General features: G+C 44.5%; 1 protein-coding gene across 1 annotated transcript; it reads left to right on the top strand.

Moving 5' to 3' along the window:
- Positions 1-459: 459 nt before the first annotated feature.
- LOC125510136 (E3 ubiquitin ligase BIG BROTHER-related-like) lies at positions 460-6586 on the top strand. The gene is made up of 7 exons (XM_048675226.1): positions 460-757; positions 850-1264; positions 1344-1387; positions 2126-2167; positions 2257-2378; positions 2467-2575; positions 6137-6586. Exons 1-7 carry the CDS (start codon positions 530-532, stop codon positions 6188-6190), a joined length of 1014 nt encoding a protein of 337 aa, XP_048531183.1. The 5' UTR covers positions 460-529; the 3' UTR covers positions 6191-6586.
- The last annotated feature ends 8872 nt before the right edge of the window (positions 6587-15458 follow it).

The raw sequence follows: 15458 nt of genomic DNA on the forward strand, positions 1-15458 counted from the left end.
AATAGTGAGAACACCGTCGCTGGGTGCTATAAACTTTCTTCCAGCTTAATTATCTGCCGATCAAAGATTGTTTTTGCTGGATTTCTGAGTCGAGCGGTTCCTTTTTCTCTGGTAAAGAGCAGCGATAGCAGCGCGTCGACGACTCGTTTTGACGACAGTAGTAGACCTCCTGTGGTCTCGAAATCTTGATATATTTTTATTATATTTCAAATACTTTGTATACTTTCGGTGATCTTTTATAAATAGATCTGATCTTAACAAAAATGGTTTAGTCGGGAGATGGTTCGGCCATGGCTTGTGGGTTGCCATCCGATAGCTATCGAGCGGCTCGCAGCCGAGTCGGAAGCCCCTGTGGCACGCGAGCTACGAGTGCGCCGTCGAATGCTGAATCCGAACACGTGGTGGCAGATCACGTCACGTCGGGTATGCTTTTTTTCCCCCTATATCCATTATTTTTACCAGACCCCCGCTGGGGTTAGCCGGACTAATCCCTTCCATCCCGCACCCTTCGTCTAATCGCCCCCAGCCCATGGAGGATTCCAAGGGGAGCGACGGCGGCGGCGGCGAGAGGCCCGGCGCCGACCACAACCCTAGCCCGGATCAGCCCCCGCCGGTCGCCGCTCCCGGAGGAGGGGACGATGCCGCTGCGGCTGCTGCTGCTGCGGCGGCCTTGGCCGAGGACGAGGCGCGGCGCCCGTTCACGGCCCTCAGCCAGGTCGACGCCGACCTCGCCCTGGCGCGCGTCCTCCAGGAGCAGGCAAGTGCCTAGATCTCGCGGCCCGGGCCGTCCCCTCCACGTACCTAGGGTTCCGAGGCGCGCGACTAACATACCGTTTGGATCGGTTGCAGGAACGGGCGTATATGATGCTCCGGATGAACGGAGTCGGCGGCGGCGGCGGCGAGGGCAGCGACTACGGGAGCTCGGAGGCCGGGAGCTACGAGTACGACGAGGATGCCGAGGAGGACTACGAGGAGGAGCTCGAGAACCACCTCCGCGTCCACCACCACGAGCACCCAGGCGGCGGCGAGGGTGATGGGGACGATGATCTCGAGGCTGATGGCGAGGGCGAGGGCGAGGGCCAGGACGAAGGCTCTGAGGAGAGCGAGTACGAGGAGGAGGGGTTCGATGAGGATGAGGAGGTGGAGGATGTGGAGCTAGACCCTGCAGAGTACGAGGACGACGAGGCTTATGCGCGGGCGCTTCAGGACGCTGAGGAGCGTGAGGTTGCCGCGCGGCTTATGGCTCTCGCTGGGATCAGCGATTGTGAGTATGGATTATTCTTTTCGGGTCACTTCACAGTTCGCGCGGGTTGCTGATGTACAGTTCTGCTTTTCCTTTGTAGGGCGGGCGGTGGAGCATGTCGAGGATCACATAAACGACGCGCAGGTACTGATTTATGTTTCCTTGTCTTGGATGGATTTAATTTTTGTATGCAGAAGTTGGAGGTTGGGAGCACCAGTTTTGATGAAATGATCATGTACCGATAGCGATGCTTATTTTGTTAATGCGTGTGACACACAATGTAGTAGTACTTCCTTATTTTCATTATGCAGTGATATAGTTCCTTGCCAGAGCTAAATTATTCTCTGATATACCACGGCACTTATTTTGGAACGAAGGGAGTAGTAATCAAAGCCAGATGCCTATGTGAAGTAGGCAGCGTTGCTGCATACCACTCTTTGCTAGAGATGTGGTTGTGCTGGAGGGATTTAGAGTTTCCTGGTTGTTGAAGGGAGTGCTGCGGCATTCCGTTTGTCGATGCTGCCTCCTCTCTTGCTCGCTTGGGAGAGGCATTTGTTCATCTACTGGGTGCGTCCTGGGCTGGTCGTGTTCTAACCTCAGGTTTGACGTGTAGAAGTGCAAAAAAAGAATCCCTGTAGCAAAAAAGGCGCTGCAAAGCGTGCATGTGCGTCTAGTAGTATTCTATAACCGGTAAATTTACCTCCTGCTATATTTTCTCAGAGGATTATGGCAAGCACCTCCAATTCCTCTAATTTCTATGCGGAGAACTTTGTGTTTGTTCAAATTGTGGTATTGTGTTTTTGCGTACTTGTTGAAACCAGCCAAATTTGAACAGAGCAACTGACTATTTACAAATCTGCACGTGTTATTGAAAAAACACAGGATTCATGGCAAGAGGTTGATCCAGACGAGTACTCTTATGAGGCAAGTTGTTTTTGTTTATTCCCTTTGGTGCCTGGGCCTGCATCTAAAGTTCCAAGATGCAATGCTAATGGTTCTAACCATGGTTTCAGGAATTAGTTGCTTTGGGTGACGTAGTTGGTACAGAAAGTAGAGGTCTCTCTGCTGATACACTTGCTTCCTTACCTTCAGTAACTTACAAGACAAAAGATATGCAAGATGGCAACACAGAACAGTACGTTCAAATACTTTTAAGTTTCATAGCCTTCCAGTAATATATATGTTATTAAAGTGGCATGCTGACGTGTAATTGTTGTTGGTAGATGTGTAATTTGTCGTGTGGAATTTGAGGAAGGTGAATCTTTGGTTGCACTTCCCTGCAATCATTCATACCATCCTGACTGCATTAATCAGTGGCTTCAAATAAATAAGGTACAATGCTGCTTTCGACTTGGTTATTGTTAGAACATGTACAATAGCTTCCCATAGATGAGGATTGCCTACGTTTTCTGGTATGAAGCATATCAGGCAATCACACCTGAATAGAAAATTTAGGGTTCCTTTGTACCTCTACTATACACCATATGTCTATGCTTATTACTAGCTATGACTTGCTTTAGCCTTATACCTGTTGTCTGAAATGCACCTCTGTGCACATATCTTTCTAGAGGATTGTATGATCAATAGTTATGATATAGTTTCATATATCCCTTTTAGTAAAGCTAGTTTCATATATCCCTTTTTGCAAGCCCAGTAGAATATCATAAGTAGTGGGTGCTATTGGAAGAGGTATGTCGTAATAATTATTAGTAGTACACCCATTTTGGCTACACAAGAGTTCTTAAGCAGTTATCTTGTCTCGCTTTGGTTAAATGAAGATAGCATGGTGAAAGAAATAAGGAAGGGCTGACTGCTTTGTTGTGCCTCTGAGCATTTTCTTTCTTTGTTTGGCTTCAGTATCTTGAATAACATCACTGTCCACAACTCTCCTATGGGATTCGTAACCGGTCTATAATGGTGTAGATAGACACTCAGAATGTTGCTAATTACCAACACTCAGTTATGCACCGGAAACAGTAATCTTCAATGTATTTACCATTGGACCTAAACTCAGTTTACATCTTGACTTATATGAGTGGAGTAATAAAATAAAGCTTTTGGCCTTCAAGTACTCCCTCCGTCCGGAAATACTTGTCAAAGAAATGGATGTATCTAGATGTATTTTAGTTTTAGATACGTCTATTTTTATCCATTTCTTCGACAAGTATTTCCGGATGGAGGGAGTATAAAATTAAACTTGTGTACTATGCAGTTTTTTCCAGTCTCCCCTGGGTCAATGAAATACCTGGACAGTCTTCATGCGCCAGGTAGTGAAGGCTGTGATCCAATACCTGGACAGTCGGCACGGATTATAAATCCAATAGCTTAGTTGGCTGACACAATAGCTAGGTGGACCCATAAAGCAGGAAATAATGAGGCATAAATGGTTTACCAAACTAGAATTCATTTCATAAAAGGCCATTCTTGTTGAAAAATTCTTATATATGACCCTTTGAATTGTAGCCAGCCAATTTCGGATAAGTTGTATCCCTTACTACAAAAAAGGCAGGCCTTACCGTGCAGGGAGGTTGCTAAAGCAATAAAATCATTCATGTCTTGATACAAATATATCAACTATAAGATTCAGCATACACATCGATATAAATAAAACACTATTTAAGTTCAGGAACCATGCAAATACAGCTACAACTCTATAACAACTGAGTAAAGATACATATAAAAGTTTATTTATTTTCAAATAATCTAAGTATTATTCATCTTCATTCCAAGTTATCAATAATACTCCCTCTGTCTCAGCGACACTTATTTTGGGACGGAGGGAGTAGAAGATAGAAGCCCACTGGAATGAAAAAGATAGAATCCATCTTCTTAGCTAGTTCGGACCTCTCGGGCTTGCTACAAGGTAGGGTCCCCATGAGCAACTGTACCCGTAGACCTAAATCTGAAAGAGGAAATGTTCATGTGTTGGCTCAGCGTCAAATGCACGTTTAGCTTATATATACACTGCATATGAGTAGAGCAGAGACACAATGGATGAAGTACACGGTGGTTACCTGTGAGATTGTTTGTGCGGTCTCTGACCGCATACCCCCTGATTCTGGCCATCCTATTCATGCAATGCCGTTGGGCTTTTTCGCCGCCAGCATGGCTGCCGCCACTCGTTGTGCCTGTGGTTGACATCTCCCCAATGGATATTGTGCCATGAACACCCAACATTTCCACCATGTGCAATGTGCCAGTGTTGAGGCCGACTGCTCATGATGGAAATGTTGGGCGGCTGTGGCACAATATGCATCGGGGAGGTGTCGAACATATGCACAACGTTTGGCAGGGCTGATCGGTGGTGGCGGACAAGGCCCATGTGCAAGTCGCACGATGATGATATGATGAGGATAACCAGGATCACAGAGGTCGCTGCAAGAGTCAGCGCAGACACCCTCGCAGGCAGCCATCGTGTTCTCCATCCATAGCGCTTGTGTTTGATGCTCAGATGTAATTCAAGTTGAACGTACATTTGATACTAGGAGCTAACACCTGAACATTTTCGCTGTCATTTGTGTCTACTAGTGCAGTTGCTCGTGGGGGTCCAGCTAGTGGCAACCCCGAGCGGTCTGAGTAGCTAAGAAGATGAATCTTCTCCTTTCATTCTTCTGTTGGTGGCAGCTTTGCAGGAAGTTAACAATTCTCAGATTACTTCGAAAATAAATAAATTCTTAGATGTATCTTTACTTAATTGGCTGAGTTGCATTTGCATGGTTTCTGTACCATATTATGTTTTATTTACATCTATGTCCACGGTGAATCTTAAACTTGAAATATTTTTGTTAACACATGAATGAACAAAAATGTTTTTCTTGTCTTAGCAACCTCTGGGCACCCTAAGGCCTTCCTTTTTTCTAAGTAGAAATGCACCTTATCCGAAGTTTGCCGGCTATAATTCAAGGGTTACTATGCTTGTTAAATTCTTCCTATATAACAGTTGCTCGACAAGAATATGATCCGTACAAATAAATTCTCCTCTGGTAAAGCATTCATCATGCTTATTTTTTGCTTGTAGAAAGAGCATTTGCGCCTTTTTATTTGCTACTGCTAAAAAACATTTGTTCAGTAATATTAACACCATGTTTTTTGTGTGTGTTAATTAGAGAGGTAATTCAAGTTGTTGTCATGTATGATTCTAAACGATTGCGTTGCCCTGATAAGCTCTATACACCGTGGCTCCATGCCAGACTCCTACCAGTAGATTGTATCTTGTTGATCCCATGTTAGCCGAGGATTATATACACACTAGCATGAACCACAAAACTGATTGCAGTTGTATTTGATGAGTAGTATACAACAACCAATGCACTTATTACTTGGCATCATAAAAAGGTAATACACCATAACCATAAAAGGGTAAGAACACCATAGCAGTTTAACGAATGGCACGTGTCTGGGCTGGATTTTGATATTTGGAAGTTAGGAGGAGTGGCGGCCGGAGGACCGGGATTGGGGAGGAGGGGTGACTGGGAAAACATTCATTGGCAGATAGTCAGATTGACTGGCTGGGTCGTGTAGTGGTAAAAGAAAATGCGTACTGCCATGTATGGATCGAATACTTTCCCATTCAAAACACGAGTGATGTGGTGACTTGCTGGTTTGATTGAGCTTTGTATAGCGGCAAGTGAGGGGTTCGAGACTCCGCAATTGCATTATTTGCTTTATTATGATTTTCTTTCACAAACCAAAATAGGGCCTGTCCAGTGGGGTTGGAGACTCCGCTATTGCATTTTGTGTGTGTTACAAACCCGATGGATCCTGGGTGGATGAGGGAGTAGGGGTGAACTCACCACCACCACCACAACCAACTCGAATTTACAAGACAGTAGATATAGATTTGCAGCTCTCTTAGATTTTAAATTTTGACAAGATGTAGTTGACTATGTGCAGGTATGCCCTATGTGTAGCGCAGAAGTTTCTACCTCAGCAAACAAGCAGGCATGACCAACAGTCGTTGGTAAACCAACTTCATCTTCAGAAAAGAAAAGAAAAACAAAACCAGTTGTTGGCACTTCGTGGGAGTATGTAGTGGCATCATTCTAGTATCCCTGATGTTTAAACCAGAGCAAGGCAGTAGAAACTTCCACAGTACAAACTTGCGAGGGGACCAGGGAAATGGAGCATTTTTTTTATGCCTTGCCGCTGGTGCTCTGCGTTCTCTTACTCTTGTAGACTAACTGTGTTATTACCGTCGATCATTTTTCTTTTCTTTTCTTGGTGTATATTATGAGTATCGCATTAATGCATTGGGATTTAGAGATTTATATCTGGAGTAGATATGCAGTATGGATGTGCTGGAATTTATACATTCCCATTTAATCACATCAGAGTTGATGAGTATTTCCAATATTCACAATTATAGGCAATCAATTATGATTGGTCGTGCATTATTTAGATGAGAATAAATGCGGATTTATTTTGATAGGAGTACGTAATACAGTATATATTAGAAGTGAATAAATGCAGATTTCTTTTGATAAGTACTTCCTTACAATAAGGTGCATGGCGATTCTATAAATATCGGTCTCACAAATTTAATCCTCACAAGTCTCGGTCTCCGAGCGTCAAAAAAGGGGAAAAAAAAACTATCAGTCTCTGTGTTTTCTCGCTTTCTCTCTCTCAAGTCGCAAACGAGCCGGAGAAAGACGGGTATTTTGGGTAGGTTCCCGCCGTTCTCGTGATATTAATGGTCCGTGCAATGTTCGTATAGCTAATTATGTTTTTGTTTCCTTTCAGTAGTAATCTGAAAAAAACGTAACCCCAACGAGGACATGGGACAGCCTGGAGGCCAATCAAGCACTGGAGGCGTCGGTGAAAATCAGGCCCAGCGAAGCAACCCCCTTGGCTACCTCACCGCTTCTTCGGCTATCGGCAGAGCGCAGGCCGTTCAGAGGTGGTGCACCACGCTTTGGTCCTTCGACTGCCCCCAGTTCGACAATCTCCTCGCCAGCCGTACCATGTCTGTGGGGAGTAACAATGGCGTGGGTCGTGGATTGCCTTTTCCCACGCCACCACGCGTGGTGCAAGGGCAACAACCGAGGTACCACTACCACGCCACTGGACGGGACGGTGTTTTGCCGTCATCCCTTATGCAAGTTCGGAGCACGGACAATTTCACCTTCCAATCGCCGCAACCACGCTCCGTGGCACCCAACAGGGGCAACCACTTCTATTCGCAGTCTCTCGCGCCGCCGACACAGGTGGTGCATGCACAGTTCCTTGGTGGTATGACACCGACGGCTTTCGGGGGTCTCAATGCTTCGTCGGTACTATGAGTGTCAGAATCAACGCGAGCACATAGTGTTTTTCTGCTTAACAGCGTAGATTCTGGTCGACGCGACGCTCTTGCGCGAGAAGCGGGCACCAGTATCATGCAACGAAGAGAGCCGACTCGTCGAGGCACCGGATCTGAGATAATTGCATCTATAGTCCTCATAGTCGTTGGCCATTTTTAACTTGATCCTGAAACTTACGTATTGCTTCAATACGGTCCTGGTACATGAAAATACGTGATCAATACGGTCCCTGAGGTTGAAACAACAGTCCTGGCTCTACACATTGCATACGTATCGCGTACTCTCTTGTATGACGCATCAGCACAGGGCCACCGTCAGCCCGGGACCCATATGTCAGTGGGAGTGAGAAATAAAATAAACAAAAAGAAAAATCTCTGTCGCCACCAGGCTTCGAACCAGCGACCACCGGCCCAATTCTGCGCGAGCAAGCCACCACATTACGGGCCCTCTTCCGATGAATTTAGTTGGACATTCTTTTATATAAACAACATTGTCCATTCCGCCACAGACATTTTTTTAGGACGCGCGTGCTAGCGAATTATTCCCTCAAAAAAGAAAGCGTGTTAGCGAATTAAGCTGGCAGTAGTATTGTTTTTCGCGAAAAGCAGTAGTATTTGCTACTAATAAGATGAACATGGTTTCGAACCATAGTTTATCTTCTTTTTCGTTTTTTCTGTTTATTTTTTCGTTTCTTCCTTGTCTGTTTATTTTAATTTTTAAAATAATGTTTAAAGTATTCAACATTTATTAGCGCTTACGAAACTAGTTCAGAAATTTTTAACACATCACATTTGTTGAAAATAGTTTGAAGTTTCAAAATTTGGTCATGGTATGAAAAAATATTACAAGTTTTAAAAAATGTTTTCATTTGCAATTGTTTTTCTTATTATTTTCAAATTGTTTCTGGTTATAAATTATTGTTCAGTAATACAAAAAAATCCCCCTTTTCAAAAAATGATACAGAATTCAAAAGAATGTTATCATTTTGATGAATTTTTCTTCAACAAGTCCTTTTTCATGTATTTATGTTCTTTGTATCTCTCACATACAAGCACATTTATTGATGAAATATTGCACAGTGATATTGCGCTACTATACATGCATATACATACAATTTTGGATTTTTTTTTCAGGCACTAAAAGTCCTTTTGTTTACCAAAAAATACCATGCGTACTCCCCTGCACCCAATACGTACAGAATTTTTGAAAATGCGATTATTTTTCAAATCATATATTTTTAAAAAATTTATGAATATGTTTTGTATTCATTAACATTTTTTGAAATTGCGTACATTATTTTAGAACTCGTCAACAAGAATTTATGTGTACGCGAACTTTCTTGAAATTTGGGAACACATTTTTATATTCAAAAACAGTTTTTGTTTGTGACGAACATTTTTTGGATTCATGAATATTTTTTTGAATCAGTGAATATTTTTAAAAGATTGTTTTTTACCTTCCCATACGTTGTTTTGAATTTTTTTTATAAATTCGTGGACATTGTTTTGTAGAAACGAACCTTTATTTTTGAATCTTGAATTTTTTTTGAATCGATGAACGTTTAAAAAAACACTCATGAATATTTTATAAATTCACGATTTTTTAAAAGACAAAGTCATATATATATATAATATATATATTGTGCATCCACATACATCCAGGATCACATGGTTGTTCTGGTGGTTTGCTCGCGTACCAACCTGCTGCAGTTCGCAGGTTCAAATCCCTGCAGGCTGCTTTTTTCCTATATTTTGTTTTTTCTCGGCCCACTGACATATGGGCCTTCTACAAACGTCGCCTGAGCTGGCCCGTGTCACTTACGCAAATACGAGATACGTATGCAATGTGTAGAGCCAGGACTGTTGTTTCAACCTTAGGGACCGTATTGATCACGTATTTTCATGTATCGAGACTGTATTGAAGCAATATGCAAGTTCCAGGATCAAGTTGGACGTCGCCAGCGACTACCAGGACTATAGATGCAATTATCTCCACCGGATCTGTGCAACTTATGGATCCAATGGGCTTCAACGGCCGTCTCCATCATGAGCGTTCGCTTCTTGTAGGCACAAGATCTGTGCAACACACGGTTGGCTTTGACGACACTTGCCTCCATGAGCATTCTCTTCTTGCAAGTACCAGACCCGTGCTGTGCATGGAGATGATGTGCTTCGACGTTCATAGTCTTCATAGGCGTGCGCTTCTTATAGGCACCGGATTCATGCATCGCACGGAGCTGATTGGCTTCGACATAAGTCTCTTTAGGCATACGCTTCTTGCAAGCCCCGGATACGTGTCACGCCTCAGCGCTGGCACAAGGCAAATGACGGAATCATCAGGGGCAGGCATGACACGTGAGGGCAATCGAGCGGTGGCGGCGGCGAGAAATGAGGCCATATTGCGGCGCATGAATAGGATGGTGAGGATCTTGGTGGACGGGAGAAGAGCCCGCACTGACATCCTTGCAGGTAACCACACGGGAGCGACTACAATAGAAGAAGGGCCACCGGTGCAAAAATAGAAAAAATCTGTCTGGGCCATTAGATCCCGGCTGAATGGTCCAGATTCTAGTGGATGGATCTGAGCGCACAGGTGCTAGGTCCTTTGCAGAAAACACCCTTGATTATAGTCATTTTGCTTTCAGTATCATCTTCTCCACCGTAGGAACGCAACAGAGCAGGCCCAAATTCCCCAACCCGCGGCCGCCGACTGTTGGACAAGCCCTGTCGACGGTGGCGGCGAGCCAGATCCGGTGCCTAGCCGGGCGATTGCGGCCAGTGGAGGTCTAGATCCAGCACTCCGCCGTCTCGTCACGGGCGGTCTGGCTGCCCCGACGGATCTCCCATGTTTTAAGCTGCGGCAGGTTCTCCAAGGTACTCTGCTCCGACGCCCGGAGGACAACCTCGCTCCATCCTTTTTCTACACAAGCAGACCATTCTCCACATTGTTAGAATAAATTCGAGGCATACCGTTGATCATCCGAGAACCAAGCAATCACACGAGCACGACATCGAGATTTGTTAACGAGGTTCACCGATATGGCTACATCCCTGCGGCCTGACTATGGGTGCTCCTCCCCATGACACCGCTACAATACCGCACCCGGTCGCCCTGGACACCGACACATGCCGCCGGCTTCCCCTGCGTTCCGGTGCTATTATGTTGTCATAGGTTACATCGTGTGTCTACCCCCGCTATATATGAGAGGCCTATGATACAAGTGTCCTATTAGGACAGGACTCCATATTCTATCTAAACACAATACTACTCAGAGTCCAACTGTAACCTACCTTGTCCTAACAAACTCCACCTTGGCGAATATTCTCCACCACCTTGAATTCGTCAATGCGTCAAACTTCCATGTACATTGGACTTGAGTTTATCCCATGAGTACCGCTGCTACTCCAAAGACTCCATATGACTCCATCTGCAACTTGTAGTACCTTCTTTTCTTGCCATGGTCAACACTCGAGCAAAATTAAGTTCTTTGTTACTCTAGTTTGTGCTCCCAACTTCCAGAGTATCAGTCCAATGCCATCACACACTGATCATTGACCTGCGTGAAAGTGAACAACTCACATATTGGGTGTCACACATAAGAGTTACCTGAACTCAACATCACCGCTCCTTTCTTGATCGTCTGTCTGAAATTTAAAGGAATTTCACCGTTTCTTATAGTCATCCCGAGTCAAATTCGCAGTTGTCTCACCACATGTATGACCGCCAGAGCCCTGGCCCGTCTCCATGTCCCGTGCATACCACACACCTCGCCGCTATTACCGCGTCGAGCCTCCGCTGTCTCGGTCGAGTCTCAAGGGTCGTGAACCCACACCACTCAACCCCACTGCAGAGTACCACCGATCATCATCGACCGATGACGAGTTTCATGCTTCCATCAGACCATTGGGCTCCAGTCTGAATTACATGTCACTCGCTTTTTTCCAGCTGAATAGGCTTCGATTCCCTGGATCCTTACACCATAGCCCTTCAATCTAGCTCCACCTTCAACATGACTCATGGTAGATGATCAATCCACCCTCGCGCCCCGTCAACTTCAAGCTCCGTGTATACATCACCTTGAATCAAACCCGCGCCATAGTCTTGTCGAAGCCGCACAAGCCTCGGGCATATGCACCACGTGTTTCCACGCCCAGAAGTCGGTCACCATCAGCATCACGCTCCTACGTCGTCTTCACCGATCCCACCACCGTCTTCTGTACCAACCGACCTGCGTCGATCCGTCAGACCATCTAGTCCAACCCAGCCAAACTTGTTCGACTGCAGACACATTCCAGACTCCTCAAGTCGTCACCATGACCATCTCCATCCAAACACAAATGTGTACCAACAAAGAAAAACAAAGTGAAGTCCACATAGCCTTCCCGTGTGAACACCAAATCAGATCAACAAAGCTAACTAGCTCAAACACCTGATTCATCACACGTGTGTAGCTGGCCTCTCCTTTTCTTTTCTTTTTTCATGACAGCATCACGATCTGACTAAGCCCTTGTGCCGTAATTTTTTTTCGCCAAACAAATCTCTAGTGCATGCAACGCTCCAGTCCTGGCACAATGCCAACTCTCCTGGAATTCAGCTCCGCGCACGTGGCTTTCTTTGGGCCTTGCACAACCAGCTGCTGCTCCTGGGCCACTGATCACGTGTACCTCGTGGCTACACAAGGGCCTTGCCCACCAAGCACACACACAACCAGCCCCACCTGGGCCAGCCAGCTACACCCTAGGCATGCCCACGAGCCACCTCGGCTTTGCGCGTGCGTCCAACCCTTTGCCTGCAGCCCTGCACATGCACCTTTCCGCTTGGATCAAGCCGCCACGAACCCAGCAAACGCGGATGCCGATCTCGCCGAGTTCCCGAACAAAACGCTGGTTCCGATTGCTCTTTCTATCAAACACAATGCTGTCTTCCACGAATCTTATATCAGCAAACTCGATCCACCGACACGAAAACTACCGCCGCCATGCCTCCAATCGTACACATTGCATCTTGCAAGATCTCGCTGACAACTTCCACGTGTTCTCCTTTAGATCAACGATCAACAACCCGAACAACCTAGCTCTGATACCACTTGTTAGAATAAATTCGAGGCATACCGTTGATCATCCGAGGACCAAGCAATCACACGAGCACGACACCGAGATTTGTTAACGAGGTTCACCGATATGGCTACATCCCCGGGTCCTGACTATGGGCGCTCCTCCCCATGACACCGCTACAATACCGCACCCGGTCGCCCTGAACACCGGCACATGCCGTCGGCTTCCCCTGCGTTCCGGTGCTATTATGTTGGCATATGTTACATCGTGTGTCTACCCCCACTATATATGAGAGACCTATGATACAAGTGTCCTATTAGAACACGACTCCATATCCTATCTAAACACAATACTACTCAGAGTCCAACTGTAACCTACCTTGTACATAATATTCGACACAAGCCTAACACACATGTCGCCTGCACCTCTGCCCGTCTAGCTCCGCCATCTAGGAACGCCTGAGAAGAAAACTACAGCTAGCCTTCTGGTATGCTTGTCTGCCAGGTTGCTATGAGTTTTCATAGTTAATTCTGCAGCTTTTCATTTAGAAAATATTTTGTTCAACTATCCATATCATCTACACCATATTTTGGTCCTTCATCCCTGAAAGTACTTTTGCTTTAAAAAAGTGTGCTTGGAGCATAGTAGTATGTTGTATCGTTGTTGGATGTTGTATAATTCTGCATCTTTGGAAATGATACGAGTGACAACATTTTGAAAATTCTAAGCATACACACATTTAGTTTAGATAACATATTTTTATCGTTAGTAGCAGTAGCTTGGAAGCTTGGAAATATTTTTTGGGCAAAGGCTATATTCAGAAGTATGCTTGAGTAGTACAGTAGCAAACCCACTAGTATGTACACACTTCTCTATACCAAATTCAGTTAATTTTGAGAGACCTTTATCCAGTGTTGATTAGCCATAACAAAAAAAAAACACAATGTGTGCTTACTTCAAAATTTGGACTGGCCAACTAGTTTGTGCTCATCTGGGTTATGCTTGCTTTCAACTTGAGAGCAATAACAGGGATATCCCTCTGTATGCTTGCCTGTGAGGTTGCAACCAATTTTTTTAGTTGATTACGTAACATTTATTTAGGGCGGCGAGGTGCAATGCACGGCGAGGTCAGTGGCAGGCAAGTGCGGCCCGTGAGGGGCGGCGCCCCATGCTGGATGCGTGAGCAAGCGGTAAGCCGGTGAAGCGCCATTGACGGTGTGGTGTGTGGAGGAGCTGACTCGGTTGGATCGCAGCCGCGCGTATGCACTGGATCGAACGGCTGCGCAGGGACCGGCCCAATTTGGGCCGGTCGACCGGCGCCTATCACCGCCCAATTATTTTTGTTCAATGTTTGTACTGCAAACTATAGTGCAGAATCTTAGTTTAGTATGTATTGATACTTTCCTGTACCAGATTCAGTTAATTTAGACTTTATTCGGTGTTGATTAGCCATAACAAGAAAACATAATGTTTGCTTACTTCAAAATTTTGACTGGACAACTAGTTTATGCTCATCTTGGGATATGTTTGCTTTCAACGTGAGAGCAATAACAGGGATATCTCTCTTATCCATGCATACAAAAATTAATCACTGGACAAGTTTGCTATAGTTTGCTTGTACTGGATTTTCGAGCAGTTTTGTATTGTGAAATTTCATCCTCTTGTCGGATATTGTACATGAGAACAAACTAATCTCAGCTACCTATTGAAGTACCTGCATGTGAAGTGGTTGGAGGCACAAGACTGAAATTCGTCACACTTGCAATATGTGCCACTTCACTGATTTCGCTTTAGTGAAACAATTGTATTAGCTCTTTGGTCTTTCTCATTCGGCTTTTATGACACTACACTTGTAAAAAGACAACTTTTTTACCTTTTGTATGTAGAAAAGAAGACACTCTTTCTGTGTGTATGTAGAAAAGAAGACATTTTTTCTGTGTATTTTTAATTTCCAAAAGGGGCACTCGCTCTAGAATAAACGGACACAGGAATAGTGTGAGAAGTGAGTCCAGCGAGAAGAAAATAAGACCTGGAATTCATCAAAAGACGCACACAAGTGCATCATTTGTAAGGGAGTGGTGTTCCATGATGCAAGGACATGCTCTAAGAAACAAATGACACAACAGTAGAGGTTTGTGCTTCTTGCTTTGAAGACTACCTGTTCTTTTTGTCTTGTTATTACTGCACAATACTATATGTTTTTAGACGAGTCATATTTGTTTGGTGTGAACCAATCAAGCTTAAATAAGAGTGAACTAATCGAGCCACGACCTAGTGGAGTATCCAATTTTTTTATTAAACTCTTTCCAATAAAAAGTATTATAACAGAAGATGTTATGTCGACGTACATATATTGTTCCTGCTTCACAATGTGAACAATTGAAATTGTTGCATGTCCATTATTAGGGTATCTTTTTGGTTTACTGGTCTGAACTTGTAGTGCTGCTGTCAGCAAATATGTGTGCATTCAGTCCATGTTAGGGCACAAGATATAATTAGCAGGAAATGTCTGTTGGGGGGAGCAAACGGCTGATTGTTTTGACCTACGTGGGCTTTATTTGGGATAGACTTTCGGTTTCAATACAGCAGTACAACCGGTCATAAGCTATTTGAGTTAAGAAAGTCTTAGTGGGATGATGAGCTGCAAAAATTGATACAAGTGATTCTTCATTGTCAAGCTGTGAATATATTTGCCGTACAATATTATTTTCCTTGTCTCTTCACTGGTCTGACATGTGCCTTTGTGCTGCAGCATCAAATTTTTTACTTGTGTCATCTACGAGTTAGCAAAAGTACTTGAATTGCATTCTTAATTGTTCAATACATACGCGATTAGGATTAGAGAACATTATTTTCCTATTT

The sequence above is a fragment of the Triticum urartu genome, chromosome 5 (genome assembly GCF_003073215.2).
Source record: "Triticum urartu cultivar G1812 chromosome 5, Tu2.1, whole genome shotgun sequence".
Taxonomy (NCBI): domain Eukaryota; kingdom Viridiplantae; phylum Streptophyta; class Magnoliopsida; order Poales; family Poaceae; genus Triticum; species Triticum urartu.